Here is a 27,261-nt window from a genome sequence, read left to right as displayed (position 1 = left end):
AAGAATCACCTATATTACATGAAATCTCTACCCCAGAACTAAGTTCTTACACAAAGCCAAAGAAATAATTTCATGATAGGCCACTCGTGAACATTCACATATTTACAAGGACTCAAATCAAACTTGGCATAGGTCAGAGTTGCATGTGCATAATCTCTACCACAATTGCTGAGGTAGCCTTTGTGATGCACAAATACATTTACAAATTCCAAGACATTCATCCCAGCATCACTGGATTTTTGCATTCACAAATCATTTTCAGACATCTATGACAACATATTACATCAGATTCCTTAATTTAAAATGTCACTATTTTATTTTCCAAAATATTTAAATCAGAATGACCATAATTCCCAACCATATCTAAAATAGATTCTGAATGCTTATGTATTTAATAATTTACACTAATGTATGTAGAAAGGATATCATTCTTCCTTTCAACTAATAAGTCAAACAAGAATTGAAGCCAAGCCTCTTGATTTTTTTTTATGTGTTTGAACCCATGACATCATTTGTGAACATTATATGCAATTTGTTCTTTACACATGTTCTTTCAACAATTTTTATTCAAGTTATTACACATGTTCTTTCAATGATATCCTGTCACAACACTAGGGTGCATTTGTAATTCCTCTCAAACAATATTCCATTGGAAAGCTGGCAACCACTGCTGACAGTTGACATTGATTTTCTTTGTTTTAGAACATATTGTCATGCAAAATCTGGTCTTACTTGAGCGATGCAGTTGAGCTCATAATCATGCAAGCCTTCAAGAACCCAATGTCAGAGAATGTAATCACAATCTTTATCAATCTTCTGAAAGAAAAACTGATACTTGTGCCCTTTCTCAAGAACACGGTAGCATTCAACAAGATATGACTATTACATGTAAACGACAGCTAGTCATACATAATTATACATGCTGGCATTTCCAGATCATTAGCCTCAGACTATATATTTTTGGAACTGACTGTAAAAATTGAATTCATTTTGATCAAGCATAAATGGATTTCTGCCACCCAAATTACCGTGAATACCCTGCTCACAATACAAATTTTGAATCCCGTGCAATTTCACGGCCATGAAGAATCAATGGGAACAATTCTATTCTGCTGACTGTCAAAGCTCCAGTGCTGTATCTCGCACTGTAGATTAGTGTGCAAGGCCTGCTGGTTTTGGATGAAGCTCATAGGAAAAAATTTAACTTATGACAACTTCTACACAGATTCCTTCAAATGTTTGATCTTTAAACTATCCTTTTCCTACAATAACGTTTTGATAATTGACTTGTCCTTGGATGGAAAGGAGTAGAATTGCAGATTAAAAGATAATATTGGATTTTAACCCTTCCATCAGGTAACAACACTGCAAAATTATTTGGAGGATATCCCCACTATCTTGCAAAAGCCAGTGCTAGAATTCATTGTATTTGCATTCACCTAGGTTCCATTTGAGTGAAGCTAGCTGGTGCACTGCTAGCAATAGTGGTCATTAGAGATAACGATGATGAAGATGATGCTCCTTTGTGCGTTGATTGTGCCTAAGGATTGTGAAAAGCGTAAGAATAAGAATAAGGCTCCCAAAGAAGAAAATGTATCCAATAACAAGAGCAAGAACCAATCCCAACAGATTCTATTCATTCCTCTGAACCGTTAGTTTGCTGCGACTCAAATGTAATCACTTCCTATCTGTCTCAAGCAAGAAGAAAATGTATCCAATACCTTTGTTCTGCTTGCAGAACCATGTGTGTCAGCTCCTACTTTAAAGTTTTTGAAGTCGGAGATCAATCCAGGTCGTGTCAACAGTTTCTCATTTATATTTATGTCTTTTGAAAGCATTGCCACTACTTGAGACATAGAAGGCCTGAAGTTGGCTGCAGCTTGCGTGCATAGAAGCGCAACCTTGATGAAACGCAATACTTCTTCTGTGGGACACTCCTCTAACTTTGGATCAACAACATCTAAAAGTTTGTTTTCCTCCCTGCGATGCCATGTCTGCGGTAATATCATTCAAAACTATTAAGTACAATGGTCCCTAAGTTTCACCAAAACGATGCAAATTATAGCAAGAAATTACTTTTCTGAGCATCAGGACTTGAAAGAAATGAATATAATTGCAAGAACTAAGCTAAAAGGTATTATAAATATACTCTTTGCAAACATCTAGATTAGTAATCCACCCTTGATGAAGACTGGTATTGTACAGGAGATATTCAAGTCCCATCACTTGTGGCAATATTTAATCATCTACTGATATTATTCTAATGTGTTCAATAGGTAGATGACAGATATTGACAAGCTATGAGCCAAAATTTAAATCTCCCTTGTGAAATAAATTCTTCAAGGCATTGGTTCACTGACCAAAGTGCCAATGGCTTACAGCCCATTATGAGATGGTTTTGTTATCCATCAACTGCTAATTCTTTCGTGCATATTTTCATCATCACAGGAAACTAGAACTTCTTCCCTATGATTGTATTAAGTTGAACAACATTTTCAGCATAGCACCAAGATTTGAGGGGCAACACTAGTCACTTGATCACCTGGCCAGAGAAGGAAGTGCTAGTTATATGTATGATTATTTATTTCTTGTCTGATCCACTAAGTCTATGCATGGGTTTTATTCTTCGATATTTAGATTAAAGCTATTATACCCATTTTATCATCTGTCGAGACTGATAAATTCAATACGTTAAGAAAGGTGGTGTATTCACAAGCACAAATCTACATTTCTTGACCCGTGTGGCAAGGAATCTTTTAGTGCTTGGAGTAGCCATCTTGTGTTCATAGTGCGTGGTCAAATAGTGAACTTGTATGCAAATCCATTTTTCAGTAAATAGAGGATGGGCGATTATAATGTGAGACCGACAATCAGACTTAAAAACTAATATAATACACTAGTGAACACCTATTATAATCCCTGGTAAACCAGTATAAAACTTGTAAAGAAATTATACAAAGATCACATTAAAATAAAAGAGATTCTCTCTCAAATCATGAATCCACTTATCCTCCTCATCTCAGCTTGCAAAAACTATTTCAACCACCAGTAACAAATGGAAAACCGTTAATTCCTTGTTCAGAGCAAACTCTGACAGTGAAATACAAGGGATACTTCAAGTTCTAACTAGGAAACCTAATGTAGTGAACATACTTCCTATCTTATATTATCCCCTCTGTGTGATTTATTAAAAGGTGGAGTGGATGGATTATAACCCTTAGGGTAACACTCCTTGGATAGTGTAAATATTCATTTTGTCATCTATTTTAACTTTAAGAGAATGAATGGGGAGAATGAAAGAAGAGGCAAAGAGTGAGGACTTATGTGTATTGCAAAGTAAGCATGTAAACCATACAAAATGGAGAGAGTTCATAGGATGATATCCCTTTAGTCCAATAGTATAATCATTAATCTCTCTCAAAAATTGTGAATAAGATTTCAAAAGTTGCAGGTTCCTTTGCTGCAAGTTCCCATAAATTTGCATTTTTGTTGTGGGTTTGAGCATAATAGTTGTCTCTACTATTATTGCAGCATTTCTAATGAATTCTGTGAGCTTTTTTATAAACTAGAAAGGTTTTGGATTTTTTTTGTTATTTGTTGGCTCTAGTTGTAAACCTGGGTATAAATGTTAATAAAAAGACACTGAAAAAATCTAGGCTTTACACGTTCTTGTTAAAATATTTATAATCTAAAACTTATTTTTTGGGAATTATTACAGTGGTATCAAGATAAAGTTATTTCTGGCTTATAGGGAATTTACTGATTTCTGTCTTTGAGTGAGAGAAACAAGGTATCTTAGAAGAGAACAAACGGAATGGCAAGTTGAAGGCTCAAGGACTGTAGTTATAGCTACAGGAGGAAAAGGGAAGAAGAAACTGATAGACATGGGAAAAAAAAGTTATTGCAGAGAATTTTACTGAAACTAATGGAACAGCTAAGCACAGGATACCTTCAAGGAAGGGAAAGCCTGTCAAGGAGTAGTAGAACAGCAAGCAATTCTCTATAATTCATTTTCAAAACCAACATTCATATTAGAAGAAGAGGAGGTTGCAGTTGCATCCACTAATACTAGTGAAATATCACCAGTAGGGGAAACTACTAATTTACTTAAAGGTATCAAAAGTACATGAATCAATCTGAAGCCTTTGGGGCAGCCCTCCCGTTTGAAAAATTTGCAAAAATAACAAGGCCTCATACTAGAAGGGGATTTGAAATGACCAAAATAACATGAGAATGACTAGACAAATAAACTAAGAAAACTTTCAATACCCACTTTCGATGGTGGCAATAAGATATCAGCTCGGGCTTGGTCGCAAAAGCTACATAGTTACATTACTCTCAGTCCTATGAGGAAGAAAGAAGCAATCCAAATGCAAAACCTCTGGCTTGGTTGCCAAAACTGCAAACTTATCTTACTCTGAATCCTATGAGGAAGAAAGAAGCAATCAAATTTTCTAATTTGCCTTTGGAAGAGATTGCCTATGATTGGTGGCATGATGGCCTCACCACTCAAGGGCATGCTCAAGTGCAAACTTTTGAGGAGTTTAGTAAGAGATTACTTAACAAACTTGAGTTGAAGGATGAAAAAGAAACCTTAGATGCCTAGGTAGCAGACTTTCAAACAGTTGTAGTTATGGTACTTCAAATATCAGAGAAAAGGATAAGGATTACATACCTTTTCATTTAAGTACCCTTTGAACCACCCAAATGCCTAGTCAAGGCTTTTGCTCCATCCCACTTACAGGAGGCTAACCAAAGAGCTCTCATTCTAGACCTCTCATAAGGAAAATGTCTAGAAGAATGGATTTCATGCACTTCCAAAGGGCCACACATCCAACTACATTAAAAAAGGTTAGATGAAGATTCCAAGAATGAACTTTGGAGAGAGAAACATTGCTTCTCTTGCAGAGAGCCAATGGGAAGTAGGCCGTAGATGCTTGAGCAAAGGACAGGTTCATTCCATTGAGGTGATTTATAATGAAGAATTAGATATAGTGGAACATAAACCACAAATAGTTTCAGAAGATTTCAAAACCAAATAACATGAAAGTGAAGTCACCAGTGATGGGTACTCTTTTAGCTTGGTCAAGAGCATCAAAATACCACCCATTCAAAGTTCATGAAGTGTTTTATTCAAACATTGAAATTTCATTGCTTATTGACAACGAAGCAACCCACAATTTCATTGATGAAGGTATGGCGGCCAAGGGAAGATTGAAGGTAGAAAATTTGAGGCTTTCAATATATTATGCAATTGCTGCTAATGGATTTACCATTCCCTGCACTATGGTCATTCAGCAACACAATTTCTCCGGGAAATCAAATAAAATGTGATGACGTTATGTTGTGGGCTTAGGAGAGACAAATATGGTATTGGGTGTTCAATAGTTGCATGTCCTAGGGAAATTTTCAAAGAATCACCAAGCTATCAAGCATAAGTTCAAATCTGATGAAAAAGAAGAGATAAATAAGGGAGTTTCTAATGGGGTGCCACCAATTTTTACAACAAAGAGAATGAGGAGTATTTTCCATAGAAGTCAAGTTGCATGGGCTTCCAGTTGCTTGATTACACCAACAAATCACTCTAGTGGTGACAAATATTCACATCATGTTGATATATAAAAAAAATGATTAGTACGGTGTTCAATGACTTGCATCCAAAACAACCTCTAGATAGAGTGTTACAATCAAAGTAACGAGAATTAGAATCGAATCAAAATCAACAAGGCCAAATCGAATCACGAATTGGCCATGAATCGGAATCAAATCGGCAAATTTAAAAAACCCTTGAGATTTAGATAGTTTAACGATTTAAAACTTATTTCATACACCCTTTATTGAATATAACTTTAAAACACTATAACGTCATCAAATAGAAGCTAACATACATAAACAAAGAAGATAAATGATAAATCCATCACATACATAAAATGTAAATTGTAATTTGTAGCTGAAGTAAACAAAATACATAGGGTCTTATGACATAGATATATGGAATTATAAATGCTGTCAAATCATAAATGTAAGTAACATGAAGATCCATAAAATCAATAACATCAAACCATAAATGTATGTAAGATGAAGATCCATGAAACATATGTCTATCTATAAACAAAATGAAAAGACAAGTCTATTTGCTCTAGCTCTAGCAAAAGTCTATCCCTCACTTTTCCTCTCTTTGTCATACTCAACAAATAGATGGCCTTTTAGGGTTATAAGAAAAAGAAATGTGAAAAAAAATCATTAAAAAAGTTGTATTCTTTTATGTTTTTTAGTTGCCCAATTGGGCTGGCTCATTTTTCCAGCCGATTAATGGTGATTCATGCCGATTCATGCCAAGAAATCGCAGATTCAATTCACCGATTCAGAAAAAATCGTTTGGCTTGAATCGAATCACCAAATCGCGTGAATCGCCACGATTCTCGTTACTATGGTTACAACATATCATAGAATTAAAAACCGAAGCAAAACCAATCATAACCACTTCATATCATCATCGAAGAAAATATAAGTGTTAAGAATATAGCTTCATCGGATTGAAGCATTTGTATCATGAATAATGATGTACGAACATATATATAAATATGATGTTGACAAGAAACAAATATATAGAGAGAGAGATATTAGCATCCATTATTTTGTATTACAAGTGTCCTTAACTAATCTGAATCGGCAATCTTAATGCATGTCTTCATTGGTTGTAATTAAGAGAAGTCACGATTATGAATGGGTGTGACTCCCTGTGGCAAGTGCCACGAGGGCAATCACAACCATTCATAATCGTGACCCCCTGTGGTGTATTTATGTCTCTGATGACATTGTATCTCTCCCAGCAGTCATCAATATTAATAATATTCAGTCTGTCCTTCATTGATTCACAATAATAAGCAAAGAAATCAGATAAACATCTGATCTGCTTATAACCAAGGGAAAAGTAAAGGTGTTAAGAACAATCTCAGATAAGGGACATTGCAAACCGTTCTTAAGAAGTGCAGATTTATTCTCTAGAAAAGATCCTCAAATAACAATAAGGAGGACAAGGAAGCTATAAAAGAAATTTTGAAGATGGGCTAGATAAAGCTCAGTTCTAATCCCTTTGCATCTCCTATTGTTCTGATGAAAAAGAAGGATTATTCTATGCAAATAGGTATTGATTATTGAGCATTGCATTAGAAGACCATCAAGAACAAATATCCATACTCAAGATCAATGAGCTAATAGATGAACTACATGGGGTAGTGCACTTCTCAAAGATTAATCAAAATCTGTGAGATGATGTGCAAAAAGCACATTTAGATGTCATATTGGACATTTTGAATTCTTGATTATGCCCTTTAGTTGACAAATGCTTCAGTGAGTTTGCAATGCATGAATTATGCATTCAGCAAGCAATTCAGTTGGAGCACTTGAGTATTGTTCTAAGCATTTTAGAGCAGAAATCTATTTATGCGAAATAGTACAAATGTGGGATTGAATTAACAGAGATTTTACATCACAAGTGCTAAGGGTGTATAAATAAACCACACACAAACCAAGCTATTTCAATTGCCCACCTACTACCACATTAACATAGTTAAGAACTCAAGAGGGTTCTTTAGTTTATGCAACTACTACAAAAGACATGTGAAAGGGAATCTTCAACTTGTTGCACCTTTAGCAAATTTAACAAGAAAAAGGAACCTTTGAATGGACTAAAGTAACTGAAAATACTTTACTAAACTCAAAAATAATGAGCTTGTGCCTTGCACTTGGTATACCTGATTTCTCTTCCATTTTTTTGTAGAATGTGATAGTCAGGGAGATAGAATGAGAATTGTTACAACTCAAAGGAAACATTCTATTGCCTTTCAAAGTAAACATTGAGTGAATCAAAAGAACTTACTCCATCTATGACAAGCAAATGTTAGCCATCATGTGTGCTCTAAAAAAATTTAGATGGTATTTAGTTTGTCGAAGATTTGTAGAAAAATAGCAACCGTAACATCTTGAAACTCTTTTTGCACCAACATGATTTAAATGATGACCAATTAAAGTGCGTAATTAAGATATAAAATTATGACTGAAATAGAGAATACAAAGGGGAAAAAGGATGTCATTGATGCTCTTTCTAGAATGTCAAATCTCTGTCCCCTTTCCACTATTTCTTCTGACTGAAAAGCTTGTATTTTGGCTGAATAGGCCGAAAATACTTTTGCTACTAACATTTATGATAAAGTGGTAAAAAAGACAGAGAAACAACCGCAGATGGACTCATTCTGTATAAGAATATATTTTTCTTGGACTGTGATTTTAAGACTAAGGAAAAGATATTAAGAGCAATTCATGATATACCATTACCAGGGACCTAGGCTACTACAAAGAACACAAGCAATTAGGAAAATATTTTCATGGAAGGGCCTCAAGGAAGATGTTCTCAAGCATTTGTGAGAATGTATCATACGTCAGCAATGTTTAATGCTATGGGTACAGTGAAATAATGCATACTACAGATAGAAGAAATGTAACAGATACACATAAGAGCAATGAATTATTAGAGAACTGCCAATTCTTTCACTAATGCCACTCAAGTTTACATCCAATTATGACTCCATACACAGTGATCACCATAAGGATGATGCCAAACATTTCCTCTGAGGGTATACATATAAACCCCTAGGGGGTGCAAGGTGAACCGTCACAACTCCTAACTGTCTACCCCTCGTGCATACTAACAACCAATGACCTACTTAACAATTAACAACATATTTATGATGACAATACAACTATGCCCGACAACAAGCAAAGCAAAAGAGAATAATTAACACAGATTTAAAACCATATCCAGCTTCAATATTGTTAATGACAGCAATACAAAAGTTAGCAACCCCTTCTAGACCATAGTGATTAGCATTCGTTTGAGTGTATGGTATTCTTGAATGCCCTAAAAGGCCACAAAAATGTACAACAACACAGCTATCAAACAGGACTTATGTACATCAAGCATGTAATAAACTTTGAACAAGGCAGCCACCTTAATAACAAAAAGGATCAAATATCAAATTGTATAGAAAAAGGAATCCTTCAAGTGCTAGGTTGATGCATACATGACAACGGACTTCTCTTGACAGGTACAAAAGTTCAAATGTTGCAAAATAGGGTTGTCATCCAAGGGATTGGAACTATGGGGACCTTAAAGGATGTAAAATTTACTTTTCCAACTACATCTGTTGAGCTGAAGTGGATAACGACAGAAAAAAAGGAATGATAGTAGGGTTTAGACTCTATAGTCATCTATTTTTTGCACTTCAGATGGTACTCCGTACTATAGATATTATATTAACTTAGCGCAACCCTTCCTTAGACGATACAGCAAGGTGGACTTTTAGCTGGTAAAAAACAACTAAAGCAGCAATATTATTTGTTATTATAACAATAACATGATAATGATATAAACTTGAAACCCTGTGATTAACTCTTGCGCTGACTGCTTTGATATTTCTTGGTAATTGTATTTGCTTTATAAATGTTTATTTATCTGATCAAATGTCTGCTGAATATATGTGATTGATTGGATGATTACAGGATTGTTGATTAGATAATTGATGAGTGGTGATGTAATGAGTGCTGGTTTGATATATTGGTGAATATAATGTATGCTGCTTTGATACAGTAGTTTTCTGATTTATTCTTTGTTTGACTTTGATCTGATAAATGATGATTGCTTTTGCAGATGCATAGGTGATGAAATGATGTTTGTTTGAAGCGGATGCCTGTGGAGGCGGATTCCAAAGCCGATGCTTGCGGAAGCCACCCGGAAGTGCTTCCCAGGCATCCGGATGCAAGTTGAAGCTTGTCAGGCATCCAGGTGGCTTCCACAAGCATGTGCTTCTATTATTTCATTAAAACTTGAGCTTTATATCCAGTTTAGGCTTGAAGAGAAGAAAATATTCAGGATTGCTAAATCTAAAGGTTGACGATTATTGGTTATCTGTGTATGGAGGGCATTTGCAGAGCATTGTCTTGTGTTACAGGCAGAACATGTGTCTGAGAGTTTGCGTGGCAGCAAATTTAAATCCAGAGATCAATTTCTACTATTTAAGTTTTCCATACCTAGTGTCTTCCATGACAAATGTTAAGGAGATATAGACAATACTAAAGATGTGATCTTATCTAATGCTGTTTTCAGTTCAGGGGATCTGTGGCTTTTGACTGAGGATTTTGGCAATATCTGTGAATATTTGATCCTAGAACAATCCATTTATTCAATATTCAAGGTTAATGAAAATGCATTTCTTTGCATGTGTATACATATATATACACACGCATCCAAATGCATCTCTGCATTACCACCCATAAAAAATTGCACATCCACACACCCACTTCTTGCACATCTGGATCAGCACCCGAATCAGTAACTTAGTAATATTTTAATACCCACCTTTAATGGTCATCCTCTAACTCTTGTCTTATGGTCACAAGTTCTTCAGAACATTTTGCTGCTGCTGAGACCCTCCCTGGATCTGCAAAACGATAATGTCCAAGGAATCATGATGTTGGGTAAAAAAGGTATTACTCCCTGTGCCATTCTAAACTTGTTATTTCTAAAATACAAATATGTATGTATTTATGATTTTTATATGTTTTTGGTGCCCAAAAAATTCTTGTACCAGCATACTGTACCTAAGTACTAGTACCCCTACCCAATTCCAATTCAGCAACTTAGTTTTCTATCTTAGAAAACAATCAAAGTAGTTTTCTGGAGGTAAAAGGGAGGTCATCCAAATTATTTAACACACTTCTGAAGTCATCCCCATTGAGTCTCTTCATCTGCAATATCCCCTCTTCAATTATGAGGAGTTCAAGGACTAGCATCCTCAAAGTCAGACAAGAAATGCCAAACAATTTGTGTATTTATAATAAAATTAATGCTAGTAATCATAGGACTTTATGTCAACCAAAACATAAGAATCAAGACATTTAAGTTGTATAACTGTTTGTTTTATGGTTTTTTTAGAAAATATAAACATGTTATATATCCCAAAGATCTCTCAAAATCCAATATTCAATGGTACTACTCTCATTCCATGAATCTGCTCGAATTTTATGTCTACTAGAGTTTCCACGATATCTCATTTAGTTCATGGTTACCTAACAGAAATGGCTTAATACTAAAATCTTCCAAAGGATTGTTCAGATAAGGGTTTTGGGCATCCACAATTGTTTCAATTAAAGGTGTGTGCATTATTGAAGGAATGCAAAAAACAAAGTCAATGGACACGAACATGAGCTATTTACTCTGAATATTTTTAGTCTTTTATGAATTCTCCCTATAAGGATAAGTTAGTTCTAAGAATACATTCAGAAATTTCCTAGTATTTCAAAGTACACTGTATTTTAAAAAGTAAATTTGTAATTTCTGTAAAATTTGAAGATGGATACAAATAATTGAAATAGATAACCTTACCCACTCCAAAAGTATTTGTTTCTCATCTGGGAGGCTATGCTTTGTATTACTCCTGCCACTGATTACCTCAAGAACAAGTATCCCAAAGCTGTAAACATCTGCCTTTTTTGTCAGCTGGCCACGCATAGCATATTCTGGAGCCAAATAACCCCTGCATAACACAATTTGTCATACAGAAAATTTTAGTTAGAAGTACTTAAATTATGTATTTAACATTGACTACTCTTTGTTATTGAACTAAATAGGACACAAATTCAAATGAATATTTTAAGCCAAATTTATGCCTTTAATATCAATAGCCCTTTAACGAAATCGAGCCAAATCTATCCCACTTGGCATTGACCAATAAAAAAATTAACACCCAACATTTAAGCATTGTATAGATTCGTAATGTCCTCATTAAGGATATCTTGGGATGTGGGGACTACCTCAGTTTCTTAAACTGACACTATCTGATCTTTGCAATTGAATTAGGTGGTGGAAATTGTACCCAGTATCGTCTTGTTATTTCTGATTCAATCAGTATATATGCAAAATGATTTGCTTTATATATATATGTGTGTGTGTATATATATATATATATATATATATATATATATATATATATATATATATATATATATATATTTCTGATCTCACTATTATAACCAATATTAATACTATATATGATCCAACTCATTTCTTATCTTTTCCTTATGAAGAGTGTCAAAGTATTTTATATTCTCTTATTAATATTCTCTCCTATTTGATCTGCACAAATATTCCCTCCATAAGTAATTCATGAACATATATATTCTTCTCATGATCATTTGTACTTTCTTCATACTTGGTGAATATGCTATTGTCATTTCAAGTAATTCCCCTCCCTTTTGCTCATGTGAATATTCAGATGTGAAAGATAGGACTTTGATCTGCCAGGTATGTTTTCTAACGATGATTGGATATTAACCAACTCTGATTTATACAATTCTGATTCTGATGTAAGGATGTTTTCCCCATAACTTTATGATTCATCCAATTGATTAATACCCATTAATAATCTCTGATCTTCCCTATTTTCTTCTTATTCCCCAACTCCCATCTTTTCTTTTCTTTTCCCCCATAAGGAAGTCTTATCTATCTATCTATCTATCTATATATATATATGATCTCACTATCATAACTGATATTAATACTATATAGGATCTAACTCTTTTATTATCTCTTACTTATGAAGAGTATCAAAGTATTTTATATTCTCTTATTATTATTAATATTCTCTCCTATTTGATTTGCAGAAATATTCCCTCCATAAGCAATTCATGAACATATATATTCTTCCCGTGATCATTTGTACTTTCTTCATACTTGGTAAATATGCTTTTAACATTTCAAGTGATTTTCCACCCTTTTGTGTTCATGTGAGTATTCAGATGTAAAAGATAGGGCTTTGATCTGCCAGGTATGTTTTCGAATAATGATTAAATGATAACCGACTCCGGTTTATACAATTCTTATTCTGATGTAACAATGTCCTCCCCATAACTTAATGATTCATCAACTGATTTATACCCAATAATAATCTCCGATCTTCCCTATTGTTCTTATTCCCTGATTCTAACTTTTCTTTTCTTTTCCCCAATATGAAAGTCGATATCTATTTTATATAAATCTAGATACGAAGGTTTGTACCGATCTGGAAATGTTGGATTTAGTGCCAATGTCTACTCCTGCACGGTTTTACTATCTATTCTCTGGACACATATATATTCTACAGTTTATACTTTTCTTTGCAAATTCCTCCTTCAGTCTTCTCATGTCTCCGTGCTGACAAGCATATATTGCCGTGCAGCCAATATTGGCCATAGCTATGCCAAGAGAACTGATTTCTTTCACATTTCAATGGTTTAACATTTTGTCAAACACTTGGCAAGCAACCCAATTACCATTGAATATATGATGTCTTAAATTTTCAAACACAATATTAGGATGTACAACAAACTAATTACAAATTTATTTAATTTTGCCCTTATAAGTTTTGCATAATAAATACCAAACGCCAATAAAAAATTCTGAAATGATTGACACCAACCTATGAATTCATTCATTGACAAACCATACAGCAATATAATGAAAAGGGAATTTAATTGTTGGCTGATTGCTATAAAACATAATTTGAAGCCAACCTGTTATACTTTCAAACTATGTAATATAAATCAAATTTTACAAATTAAGAACTTGGTCTTTGTCATAGAATGTAATTGCAAAGTCAAACTGAAAGCCACCTAGTCCAATTGCAATCTAGCATTCACAGTCTACCCTTTACAAATGCTTCCCAAAACTGATTTCGAAATCACGCCAAATACAAGAACCCTTGGCATTCAATCTATAAATCCAACACACTAATTCTAATGCAAATCGAACAAACTAGAATATCTAGAATTACCAAACTCAAATTTGTAAACTAGACCCTCGCCCAGCAATAGAGATAATTGAAAATGAATTAAAACTAAATTCTTCAGCAAGCCAGTCACTTCTTACCACAGTAGACACAGTATGAGAAGTCTCTTTAATTTAGATTGAAAATTAAATCAATACCACTTTACCTCAGCAGTGGATTGATGCACAAACTCAATCTCAAACTCTTATACTTTAGCAAGGGCACATAAAATCAAAACTTCAAGAAATGTCACAAAGACGACAAAGCAAAATAAGATAATCAAATGATCGGATGCTTTTCTTATCAAATGTGGTCATATTTATAATCTCCAAATGGCGAACCAATTTCCCAAAAGAACTCCACTTGAGAAGCTTCTTCTACACAACATTAAAATATAATAAAGTGGCATTAATATAATTTATTAATTGTTTTTGGCTCCAAAAAATGACATTTTCCACCATAACTTAATATTCTGACACACAAAGCCACTATTTCTTGTTCCCACGATTTAAAACTTTTTCTCCCGGTTCCAACAAGCTATGCTACTGAGGTGACCAACAAACAACACCAACAAAAATAGCAACCTCAACGTATTTAGATGAATAACAATAATAATTCACCCGTCTTGCAAAAACAACTAAAGAAGCATCATAATCGAAATCTGACAACATCAAAATGATCCTGATGATAAAAGACAATTAATGAACCTAACAAGATGACTTACTATCAATAGACGCTCCCTCCAAGATTCTTGGAGCCCAAACTAGAAGCTCGAAATAAAAAGTGAGAGCATCACCCAACTCCTCTAACTCAACTGAGCTCATCAAAACCAATAGTTTCACTTACTATAAATAGTAAGCCCCTCAAATGGAACCAAAACACACCATAGGTTGTTGGGAAGCCTATAACCATACAACTAAGACCTTCAAATCTCATTATCAACTCACGAGGGTCGCAATGCTAAACTGACCTAGCCAACTGCCAAAAACTTGCCAAAAATGGGGACATTACAGTCCTCCCTCCCTAAGATTGCTTATCCCCAAGCAATCTCGGAACAAATGAACATCATAGTCCAACCGGATCCCAAGGGTAGAACTACGTACTATCCATGTTGTGTACAAGCAACTCCTATAGCACCAACACCCAAATAACGAACATCACCATTAGAATCATCTGGAAACTAACCCTAGGCACTAATGAAGGCAATAACTCATCAAAACTCAACCCAACTGAAATAACAACTCTGTCCACACCTGAGTTCCCATCAAATTGACACACACCCAACTGCATTGTAGAGACAATAACAACCATAGGTACCTGAATCACTATCATCAACTCCAACCACTGATAAAGTGTTCTAGGTGTGGGGATCCTGCAAGTGGTTTAACTTGCAATTGTCGATCCCACCTGCAAAAGATGGAGCTAACCCATCCCATAATGGATGGTATGAAACTGGAGCCAACCTACACCGATGTGAAACCAAATGCTCTACCTGTGGGTCAAATGAAAAGTGATGAGCACTCCTTACAATGCAATGTCGAAAAAAACTCCCAATCTCTATCAAGGGCTCATCAATATCAAACTGGGAATCAGGAGACAACTCCGAACTACTGGTCAAGCGAGATCCTGGTCAATTCTCGAAGAAAATCCAACCATGAAATCCCTGTGGTCAAGCATAGTAGACAAAGTCTCTACAATCTTTTCCACCAATCTCTGAATAGCGTGAGAGCCTCGGATGAGAGTACCCTCAGACACTATGAATCCTCCTGTACATCTGAATTCTCCAATAGCTACTCCATGAAGGACTCTATGCAATAGAAATTATATGTGGAAACATCAACTTGCTCCCTTGTGACCCACAACTGATCCCTCTAAAAATGTGGCACTGTCAACTGTCTAATGGTGCCAGTTGTATGAAATGAAGAAATAAATCCGCTTTCGACAGAGGGAAGCAAATCACCATGAGAGTTCAACTACACTGATACTGTTACCTCACTAGTACCTACTGCAGCCATATCTTGGATAAATGTGTTGACCACATCATCACATCCCTCATCCCCAAGTGTGGAAGCAAACTCACCACCAACCACAATATGTAACTGAACAGGGTCTGGGATTGGTGTCAATTGTACCTGTTCTAACTCCACGATAACCTCATCCAACTGTGATTATGACTCCTGAAGAACCAATTGAGTATATTGAAGAGAGTCCACAGCCACCTCAAGCTCTTGGGTGAGCTCATTCACCTCCTCTTTCCCTAACAACGTCTCATAACAAGTGCTACTCCACTCTAGAAGGTAATCCTTGTCAGCCACTAACTGAGAGTAACTATGCTTCAAGATCCTGACAACCTCTCGAAGCACATGAATCTCTATTAGGGAAAGACTACTATCACTATGCTCATCTGACATATGAGCACCTCAACTGGACGTAGCTAACATTTGACGGATAGCGTCATAATGCTCAAGAGCTAAAGAAATGTCACTATCACTCGCCTTCAACTGACTAGTCGTCATATGATGCCCCCGTAATCCCTAACTCCTATGCAAGTTCTTTGTTTCACTAACTACACTGTGATAGGAAACTGAATCAGAACTGACCACCACAAGATCGCTCACCGCATGTGTGCTATCATCCTCACACACCTCTGCATCCGAGATACAACTACTCGTACCTCAACCAACACCTCATCCGAAGAAATGGAAGCCCTCGCAATATCAATCTCCTCGCATGCCTTAGCTTCCACCTCAATAGTAAAATCCTGTAAACACCGATCTTGGGACCCATCCAAAACCTCCTCAAAGTCATTAGCTAATACCTAGCAAAGGATATCATACCTAGTGCAACTCATAGCATCATCAAATGGATCATCAGATCTGTCCATACTATCCGCATCCACATCTCCTGACTTCGTTGTAACACCCATATCACCAACATCACAATTAGATGACTTCATGCGTGCCTCGGTCCCACCTAAGGAAGCAACTGCCTCCTGCACTAGAGAAACACTATGATAGATGACATAGAAGTCTCCAATAACAACTCCTTCTTCGGGAGAGTCTAAACAGTCAATGACAACTACAACATCAATTGCCTTTGAACTAACTGTAGCGACTACTTTGGGAGTCTCAACCTGTTGAAGCTCAATGCTACTATCAACCCAGGGCACTCACACATCCACATGTCCTTGTGAGATAAGTCCATCATCATTACAGATAGAGCTAGTAGGTGTCATACTAAATATAGGTACATCTGCATCATGGACATCTGTCGGGGCAAACTCAAGCTTCCTTCCCTGCAACCTCAATGCCGACCTTCTTAAGCCGAAAACCATATACCTCGTTGCCCTCTCAATTGTCTCTGGATCCAACAAGCTCTCCGCAAACCTCTATTGATAAAGCTTAAGTTTCTCCATACTCTCTTGCAAAGCATTCATTTTCGCGCTAACTTCCTCATTACTCCACCGACTTGTAGAACTGTCAGTCCTCCTATGTCTATTCATAGCTAGAAAATGCTAGAGTGCTGGTCACTCCAAATGCAACAACAAATCTGAAAATAAAATAAATTTCCTACCCTACAGGATGGGAGGAAACCACTCTGATACCATTGTAATAACTCTATCTGGTTATAGCTAAATCTAGCATCAATTTCTTTCACATTTCAGTGGTTTGACATTTTGTCAAGCACTTGAAAAGCAACCCAATTACCAATGAATATATGACGTCTTAAATTTTAAACACAATATCACGATGTACAACAAATTGATCACAAATTTATTTAATTTTGGCCTTATAAGTTTTGCATAAATAAATACCAAACACCAATAAACAATTCTGAAATGATCCACACCAGCCTCTGAATTCATTCATTGACAAACCATACAGCAACATAATGAAAAGGGAATTCAATTGTTGGCTGATTGCCATAAATCAGAATTTGAAGCTAGTGTATCATACTTTCAAATTATGTAATAGAAACTGAATTTTACAAATTAAGAACCTGGTCTTGGTCGTAGAATGTAATTGCAAAGTCAAACTAAAAGCCGCCTAGTCCAATTTCAATCTGGCATTCACAGCCTACCCTTACAAATGCTGCCCAAAACTGATATAGAAATCACACCAAATACAAGAACCCTTAGCATTCAAGCTGTAAATCCAACACACTAATTCTGATGAGAATTGAACAAACTAGGATATCCAAAATTACCAAACTCCAATTTTTCAACTAAACCCTCACCCAACATTAGAGATAATAGAAAACGAATTAAAACTAAATTCTTTGGCAAGCCCTTCGTTTCTCAGCCACAATAGACACAATATGAGAAGACTCTTCAATTTAGATTGAAAATTAAATCAATACCACTTTACCTCAACAGTGGATTGATTCACAAACTCAGTCTCAAACCCTTATACTTCAGCAAGGGCACATAAAATGAGAACTTCAGGAAACGTCACAAAGACGACAAAGCAAAATAAGATAATCAAATGATCGGATGTTTTTCTCATCAAATGTCCTCATATTTATAATCTCCAAATGGCACCAATTTCCCAAAAGAACTCCACTTAAGAAGCTTCCTCTACACAACATTCAAATATAATAGTGTGTCATTAATATAAATTATTAATTGCTTTTGGCTCCAAAAAATGACCTTTTCCACCATAACTTAATGTCCTAACACGGAAGGCCACTGTTTCTTATTCCCATGATGTAAAACTTTTTGTCCCAGTTCCAACAAGCTATGATATTGAGGTGACCAACAAACAACACCAACAAAAATAGCAACCTCAGCGTATTTAGATGAAAAATAATAATAGTTTGACTGAGCTCATCAGAACCAACAGTTTGACTTACTATAAATAGTAAGTCCCTCAAATAGAGCCAAAACACACCATAGGCTACTGGAAACCCTTTAACCACACAACTGAGACCCTCAATCCCAATGTCAGGTCATGAGGGTCACGATGGTGAACTGATCTAGCCAACTGTAGAAACCTGCTAAAAATGGGGACATTACAACCAGAGTAACGAAACTCGTCTGGAGTCGGGCGAGTCTCCCGAGTCAGTGAGTCGAGTTATGTTCACTGGGTCAAATAAACCTGCGATCCTAGCTCGCCGGCTTAAGTCAAGCGACTCGCCTAAGTCACGAGTCATGTCGTGACTCATGGTTCACAACAATCGTGACCCGATCGCTGTTGAGTGTTGGAGTTCGGAAAAAAAATTAAAATTTGGTTGCTTGTTTTATATTATTTTTTGTCTTTCTTTTCCTTATAACCCTAAAAGGGCTTTCATAATACTCTATTGTGAAAAAAAGAAAGAAAGAGAGAGGAAGAAAGGGAAATAGAGTGCCATTGTTTTGCAACCAGCTGAACGGAAGAGGAAAAAAGCTTGCATTTGTGACATTGGAGCAGCTATATACTTGCATTTAAATCATCAAGGAGTTTATAGGAGCTCTTCTCAACACTTATCAACTCATTTCAAAGAGGTAAGAGTTGATTTTCTGGATTTAGATGATTTTTTTCTCTATACTTATGGGTTTCTTGGATGAATTTTTTCTATATGTTTATGGGGTTTGTTTTACTTTAAATCTTCCTAAAATACAATGCTTAAATGGTATTTGTTGGTCTAAAATGTCTTATTGCAGCAACCTTGACATTTATCCTTACTCATAAATTCATAATGGCTCCTCCCACTAAAAAATCCAAGCTCTCTAAAGGCAATCAAAAAGATGAGTGTTGGAAGTACACCATAGACTTTCCGGGTAGAGGTAGAACTCAAACAAAATGCTTATTTTGTAAGACCATTAATAGTGGGGGGATAAATAGATTGAAATACAATATCACTGGCATACGTGGTCATGATGTTGAGCCTTGTAAAGTTGCAACTACTAAGGCTCAACATTTGTTATGTTCCGTTCGAAAAATATGAACAAGAAAAGGAATTAAGACAAAAACCATTAGCAGAATTAGCTCAAATTGGTTCCACTTCCCATCCACCCTCATCTGGAATTGCTTTTGTATCTAGTTTTACACCCCTAGGTTGAATAGGTTGTGTTGGAGAAGGTTCTTCCTTTTCCGCCTATTGTCCTAGTGCTTCGACTGGTGCTATTGCTTCTACATCTATTCCTGGCACTGCCCCTAATAGTAGTGTTGACATTACCTTTCGTCCTAAAGTCAAAAAATCTAGGTTGGACAATTTTTTAATACCACGTTCCACTCTTAGTGCACAACCCTCACTTGAGAGCTTGGACTAGAATAGGGAGATCCATGAAGCTGGAAGAAGAGCAATTTGCAAGTTTTGGTTTTTCTACAACATTCTATTTATAGCAGCCAAGTAGTTCAACTTCATTTATATTTGACTGTTTTAAGTTTTAAGTTTTACTTTTAATTTTTTTAATTCAACTTTGAAAATAAAATTTTATAATTTTATCTTGATGTTGAAATATTCTATTTTAAATGTTTTTATAAATGTAACAGGACTCCTTATTGGTAGGGGATGATTGATGCAATTTCCATCTGTGGTGTGGGGTTTAAAAACCCCACTGAAGATGAGTTGAGTCGCCCCCTCTTACTAGAAATGGTTGAGAAGATGAAACTTGAGTTGGAGGACCATAAAAAGATTTGGAGCCAAAGGAGGTGTACCATTATGACGAATAAATGGACAGATAGGAGGAATAGGACTCTCCTAAATTTTCTTGTTTCTAGTGGACGTAATCCATCATCCTCTACTTCTCGAAGTCTAAAATTTAATGTATTATTGAATAACCAAAATTTTGTTTTATTGATTATTCAATGATAATTATTTTGTTTTATTTTCAATTTCAAGATCCACCATGTTTTTGAAGTCTATAGATGCTTCCTCACATGTCAAAAATGCAAAATACTTATGTGAGGCTATTGACGAGGTCATAAGGGAGGTGGGGGAAGAGAATGTTGTCCAGGTGCTAACTGATAATGCACCTAATTATGTTGCTGCAGGTAAAATTTTAAGTTTCTAAATTTTTTATTTTAGTTTTTCATTAAATTTTGAAACTTAAAAGTTTTTTAACACATCTAAATTTTCAATTGTTTACTAACTAATTTAAAATTGCTGCAGGAAAACTTTTGATGGAGAGATACCCAAGAATCTTTCGGACTCCATGTGTGGCCCATTGCCTCGACCTCATGTTACAGGATATTGGCAAGACTGAATGGGTAAAATCATGTGTTAAAACCAAAAATCTTTGCAAGTTCAATCATGCGTTGGTCCTCAGCATTATGAGGTAATACACAGAGGGAAAGGAGTTGGCTCGTCCCGGAATCACAAGATTTGCCTCTAATTTTATCACACAAAAATCCTTGTTGAGTTCAAGATTACCTTTGAGGTGCATGTTTGCTGGTTCACAATGGACTTCCTCGTCCTTTGCCACCACCCCTACAGGGATAGATGCAACAAAATGCGTTTATGATGAAGGTTTTTAGGAGTCATCTAAGGAGATTGTGGAAGTAATAGAAATTTTAAAAGCTTAAGTCTTAAATAAAACTTTTATTTTCATTTTGCAACTTTGCAAAGTTTCATTATTCACTAAATTGTTTTTTTTTTAATTGTTTTGTAGATCACTAAGCCCCTTGCAGCCCTCCTATGAGTTGTTGACAAGGAGAAGCCCGCTATGGGTTACATATATGAGGGCATGGATAGGGCCAAGGAGGCTAATAGAGCCAAATATCTAGGAGTTGAGGACAAGTATGGCCCTATTTGGGACATAATTGATAAGAAATGGCAAAATCAGCTTCATAGACCCATCAATGCAGTAGCCTATTACCTCAATCCGACATACGATTTCCGTGATGATTTCCAGGCAGATGAGGATGTTCTTAGTGGCCTATACACTATGATATTGAAGATGGCCACTAATGCCACAAATATATTGCTTGAGATGGATGCCTATAATAATGCAACAGGGCCCATTTTTTCAGGTCAAATTTGAAGAGGTCGTACAAAATTGCAGCCAGGTAAAAGTTGCAGCTTAAGCCTTCTACAATATGCAGTGATGCACATATATACTATCTACTTTCTAACTTTCCAGCTTTAAAGGTTGAAATGAGACTAATATTTTCTTCTTTTCCTTTTTTCAAAATTCAAATAGATGGTGGCAAATGTTTGGGCCTTCAACAAATTGACATCCACATATTGAGCCATCTAAATAGCGCTTTTAGATGTAAGCGCAACTAGAGCATGTTTGAGCACATCCACTCGAAGAGGCATAACACATTGTCTATGGAGAAAATGAATAAATTAGTCATTGTGCATTACAACCTACGCATTAGAACTAGGGAGATTTTGGATAGTGACACCTCTCCGATTACTCTAGAGAAGGTTGATCCAGAGTCTGAGTGGATCACTGAGGCTATTGATCTTGTCTTTGATGATGAGGACCTAGAGTGGGTTGACGAGGCAGCCAAAGAGGTTGAGGCCGTGGCTATGGAAGCAGAGGAGCAAAGAGTTAAAGTTGATCCTAGTGGCACCTCACAGGTACTACAGAGACTATAGTTGATCCTAGAGGCACCTCACAGGCTGAGGTTGTGGCTAACCAGTCATCTAGGACCTACCTTAGATGCCTTACTAAGAGGCATATTATAAATTATATTGAGGATGGGGATGGGGATGGGGATGAGGATGAAGATGAGGACTAGGAGCCATAGCTATAGTCTTGTTTTGACTTTTTGTTTAACTTAAAATATGATTGGAACATTTGATGGTGACTATTGATGTGATGGATTTCATGGATTTGATATACATTTTGATGGGTTTCATCGATTTTATATATCTATGTTTTCTATTTTCTTCAGTTACTATTTAGCAATTTACCTTTGTACTTATGTAATTGATGTATGTTTATGTATGTGATCAAATTACCTTCTATTTCATGATGGTATTGCGTCTTTAAGCTTTATTCAATGAAGGGTGCATGGAATGTTCTTTAAATACTAAAAATCTCAAAATTTCAAGGGTTTTGTCACCTTGCCAAGTCATTGCTGAGTCATTGGCAAGTTTGAGATGGGTCATGAGTCGAGTTACCCTTGCCGAGTCCGAGCCAGGTCTAAGTCTCATTACTTTGATTACAACATATATGCCAAGGACGCAACCTAACATTCCCGTGGTAAAAGACCCTTGAGCACAATTGTATGACCTCCTCTATGCTTGGTGCGAGACACTTCGACCTCCCAATAGATCATATATAGCTCACAAATTTCATTCCCTATTGGTAGATACCTCTTATCTCCCTATTTGATGTTCCTCCGTTGCTTGTATGATTGTTTCTTTAATATCATCGGGCATCAATTTATGGGAAGTGACTTCTCAAAATGAATCTTTATTGCACCCCTCTGTCAAGACTCTTCATTCGTGACTCTCACCCTTGTTTACATTATTTAATATTATAATATATATATATATATATATAATATTAGATTTATATTATGATTAATTAGAATTTAATATGTATTTTAGATTGATATTTATTTTTTTTCTATCACTTGTAATTTATGAAACATGTATCACATAATCATGCATATGGTGTCATAAGAGTACAGCAGAACCATCCTATTTCCTACGCCCAGTCTGTACATGTCAAGGCGAGATACGTGATCAGATAAACAATTTACTGTTACATGATCAGATATACAAATTACATAATCAGATAACAGAAAACGCATGATCTAATTATTCAACTTCATGATCTGATGAAGACCACACAGTAGAAAGGCATATATGCATCATGTTTCATGTCCACCCATGCAGTCTATCCAGCTCAGAACTTTGTCATCCTGGTTGTGCTGCCGGTAGGAGTGTTCGACCAAAGTGGCAACTGGTATCCCCAGTAAGGCTGCAATTGGCTCCTCTCTGTTCTGCCTCTCCTTATCTCTTTGCTCTTTAACTTCTGCCATAAAATTGGCCAAGGCGATTTCGAATGGGGAATATTCTGGTGTTGTTCTGGTCCATGCATGTCCATGGGAGATTTCCCACCTGAACACTCTCACTGTCCCATCCTGAAGATCTTCAAACTTTTTTTCATTCAGCAACATTGTAACTGTCACCTACACAGCAATGTTATTATAAGTGAGTCTCTGCAGAGACGTCCTAAGATGCCTATTTCTGCCACCAAAAATTAAGTTGTTATGAAATTTCCAAATAAGGCACAGAATCTCAACAGAAAAAGTAGACCAAAAGATATTACCAGATTTTTTAAGGCTCGGAATAGAACCAGACAACACCTGATACATACTAAAATTATTATGGACAGTAATACCAAATGAGCCCCATACTCCTTTGGCAAATAGGCAGTCAAATAAGATTATATTTAAAAAATTTAGGCAGTTTACAAAAGGAACACACATAGGATCTCCAGTAGGGAGTTTAACCAGCAGTCTATGCAAGACAAGGCACCACATGAAACACTTTTTCTTTGGTTCAACTAACCTGGTCCAAAGGTTTCCAAAAATTTTAATTCCCTCAGCAAAATCAAGTGTAAAGTTCCAGCAGGAGTTGGCATGGGTGAAGATCAAATTATCATCATACTCGCATAGCCTAGGTAGTGACAGCTCATTACATGCCTCTCTCAATACTGGGTATGTCCTGATGGAGCCCTGAATTTTGCGTGTTTGGGGCCTCCATTTGTGCATTCTTCCCAGCCTCCTTATCATACTGTGACATTGGAGAGATAATTATATTTTTTGGTTCAGATTAATCCTGCTATTCTTTTTTACCTCAAGCATGCATATCTGTAACCCCACTACACATGCACCAGGAGTTTTATTTGAATTACAAACAAGAGCAAAGGGCATTGAATACTCAGTACAGAGACACATTCTACGAATCCAAAAACAAGGAATTCAACCAAAAGTTACTATGTGCTATTGGATGGAAGTTCAGGTTTCAAAAATTCTCAAGAAATTATAGATGCAACTGCTTGAAATGATATGTTCTGTAAGCAAATAGAATACCTAGAGATGCAGTTGTGGAGTTAAAATGTTATTGGAAGTCTCTCGTTCAAGAATGAAGTAACACAGGAAGCACTGAATTCATTTAAGAACATGTATAGAAAAGATTTTATTCTAATGGTTGCTGAGGTTGGGTTTGAGCAGAATCTGCAACTGTAATGCTATGTATGGAGTATCTTTGAATACTAAACAAGCAATATTGAAGATTTTTCACCCTTGATATCATCCCTGTAGTTAAGCCACATAAATAAACAGTTCGGGCAAAAAATTGAGGCTTCAAAATGCCCATGTTGATCGTGTTTTCATTCTTGTGAAACGCAAATAATTATTGAAGACGTGTCAATGAATACCTTTCTGTAGCGAACAAAGTTAAATTAAGAATTGGTCTTATAAATTTGTGATTATCAAGTTATAAAAGGAGGATGCAGTGCATTATTTGTTTCAAAAGTCTCTGGCGCCAGAAAGTATTTTTCAGGAGAGTATGGTATTTCACGCAACATCTGGATTATTCCTTATAATGGAGATCTTAATCTTCATATCCGTCAGAACCGTCAGAAGCTTGCCTGCAATTCTGGTCTGGAAGTGATGTAACAAGATGAAGAAATTGAACTCTGCAAAACCCGGCAATACAGAGACAACGTGAAGTCAGATATTCAATATCGTTACCACCAATTTATCCTACAGCAGCACCAGATTTTCCAGCACGCACTCCACGGGTTGATGGAAAGGATTTCTTCCACAAGACATGACAGATCAAAGACGCAGATATATTAAAATATTTGCAAAAGAAACAGAAAACATTCGAAAGCTTTGATGAGTATCATATTGACATTTATCTGAAGCCATGCGATTCTTGTACCTTGGACTCTTTTTGGAATTGTTTTTCATCTGGAAGTAACCGTGCAGGAATCATATCATCTATTGATTCGGATTGCCTTTGATAATTTATATCTAATAATTGCTCTTATCTTTTTGCAGAATTAACAAGATACAAGGAGGAGAAACACACATAAAATTGGAACAGAGGACCTTCGCATATGAAGCAAACCATCCAAATCATTATGCCACTGTTTATGAAAATATTACATAAAGTTATAAAACCGCCTATCATATCAAATCAAAATTATATTGAGTTTTCAGTTATTTGTTATGAAAGAGTGTGCTGGTTGAGTAAATGCCTCTCCATCATTTATAAATAGGAGATGTAAATCAAACGAATAGATATAATTCATAGAATACAAATTTTTGCATACTCAGAATCTATTAGCACTCTTGATATGATATTTTCACTGGCAAAGATTGGATTCTTGAACCAAGTTGGTGGAAGTTGGATTATTGGGCATCTTTATATGCTGTTCAGGATTGAATTGCAACGAATTAAGCATCAGCACTGAGTGTCTTCGTTGCAATTTTATTTCTGCATAACCAGTAAGTGTAATTGATTTATTTTATTTGCATGAGACTATAGAGTCGAAGATATTATATAGTTCATCCTTTATAAATATTTTTTAAACTATATAATCAATTTTAATATCAGATAAGTGGACTGAATCAATTGTAGCATTTCAAACTCAATAATCACAGATATAGTGAAATGTTAAATTGTTTCCATATTTGTGTCTATTTTGTCTCTCCAAGAGTTAAAAACAATCTAGACTAGTTTGAAATTGCATAGATATAATAGATCAGTCACGTCTTGATGATTAAGTTGTTTATAGATTAAGCGCACTAAATTTTGTAAAGTTGTACGTAAAAGCTTATAATATTAACTCTACTGCTCCTTTTTGAATTCTAGCACTGGTAACAGTGTAACACGAGGACGCGTCCCCCCTCCCCAAACTGGGCCGTCTCAGAGACAGGGACGTCCTCGGGACGGGGGGACGACGTCTCAGCATTTCGGGCGGCACCACTTAGAGCGCCGCCGCCGCCGGAGACTGCGAGACGTCTCTGAGATGGCTAGAGGTCTCCGAGACAAGGGAGACGTCTCCGAGACGGCAAGATGTCTCCGAGTGTGGGGGTGTGGGGCGACGCCAAGGAGTCTCCTTCATTGAGGGGGGACGCCAAGGAGTCTCCTTCATTGCGGGGGGATGCCACGGAATCTCCTTCATTGACTTGACATTTTGATTTGGACTCTTGGAGAGTCGTAGTTTTTGTTTGCATTATATACTTATTTTGATATCATGATTCATGGCACATGATACTTATTGTAATCATCTTTATGTCATGACTCATATGATCATTGATTACTATTAGATATTAGAATCTAGATACTCATACTATTGATCTGAAGGCTGATATATAGAGTCTAGACTAATATTTATTATTTGTTGATGTTCAATGTTCAATGTTCATTGTTTGTTTGTCATTTGACCATGAAACACGATGTTCCAATTGAAAACTTAAATGCAATGTTCAATGTTTAA

At 36.0% G+C, this 27,261-nt stretch overlaps 1 protein-coding gene across 2 annotated transcripts in view; it reads right to left on the bottom strand.

Annotated features, from left to right (window-relative positions):
• Positions 1-360: 360 nt before the first annotated feature.
• Positions 361-27,261, bottom strand: part of LOC149543584 (putative serine/threonine-protein kinase) — a 169,599-nt gene continuing 142,698 nt past the window's right edge. For both annotated transcript variants that reach the window (XM_089798371.1, XM_089798370.1), the window contains exons 6-8: positions 11,444-11,594; positions 1,722-1,994; positions 361-1,540 (exon numbers count right to left, since the gene is read on the bottom strand). In XM_089798371.1, the coding sequence (XP_089654497.1) occupies positions 1,436-1,540; positions 1,722-1,994; positions 11,444-11,594 (529 nt within the window). In that variant the 3' untranslated portion in view covers positions 361-1,435. The remainder of the gene's footprint in view (positions 1,541-1,721; positions 1,995-11,443; positions 11,595-27,261) is intronic.

The sequence above is a fragment of the Cupressus sempervirens genome, chromosome 8 (assembly GCF_028749045.1).
Source record: "Cupressus sempervirens isolate cs-2001-9-10 chromosome 8, ASM2874904v1, whole genome shotgun sequence".
NCBI lineage: Eukaryota > Viridiplantae > Streptophyta > Pinopsida > Cupressales > Cupressaceae > Cupressus > Cupressus sempervirens.
Note: the sequence above shows the minus strand (reverse complement) of the source record. Positions and strands in the feature narration are given on the sequence as shown.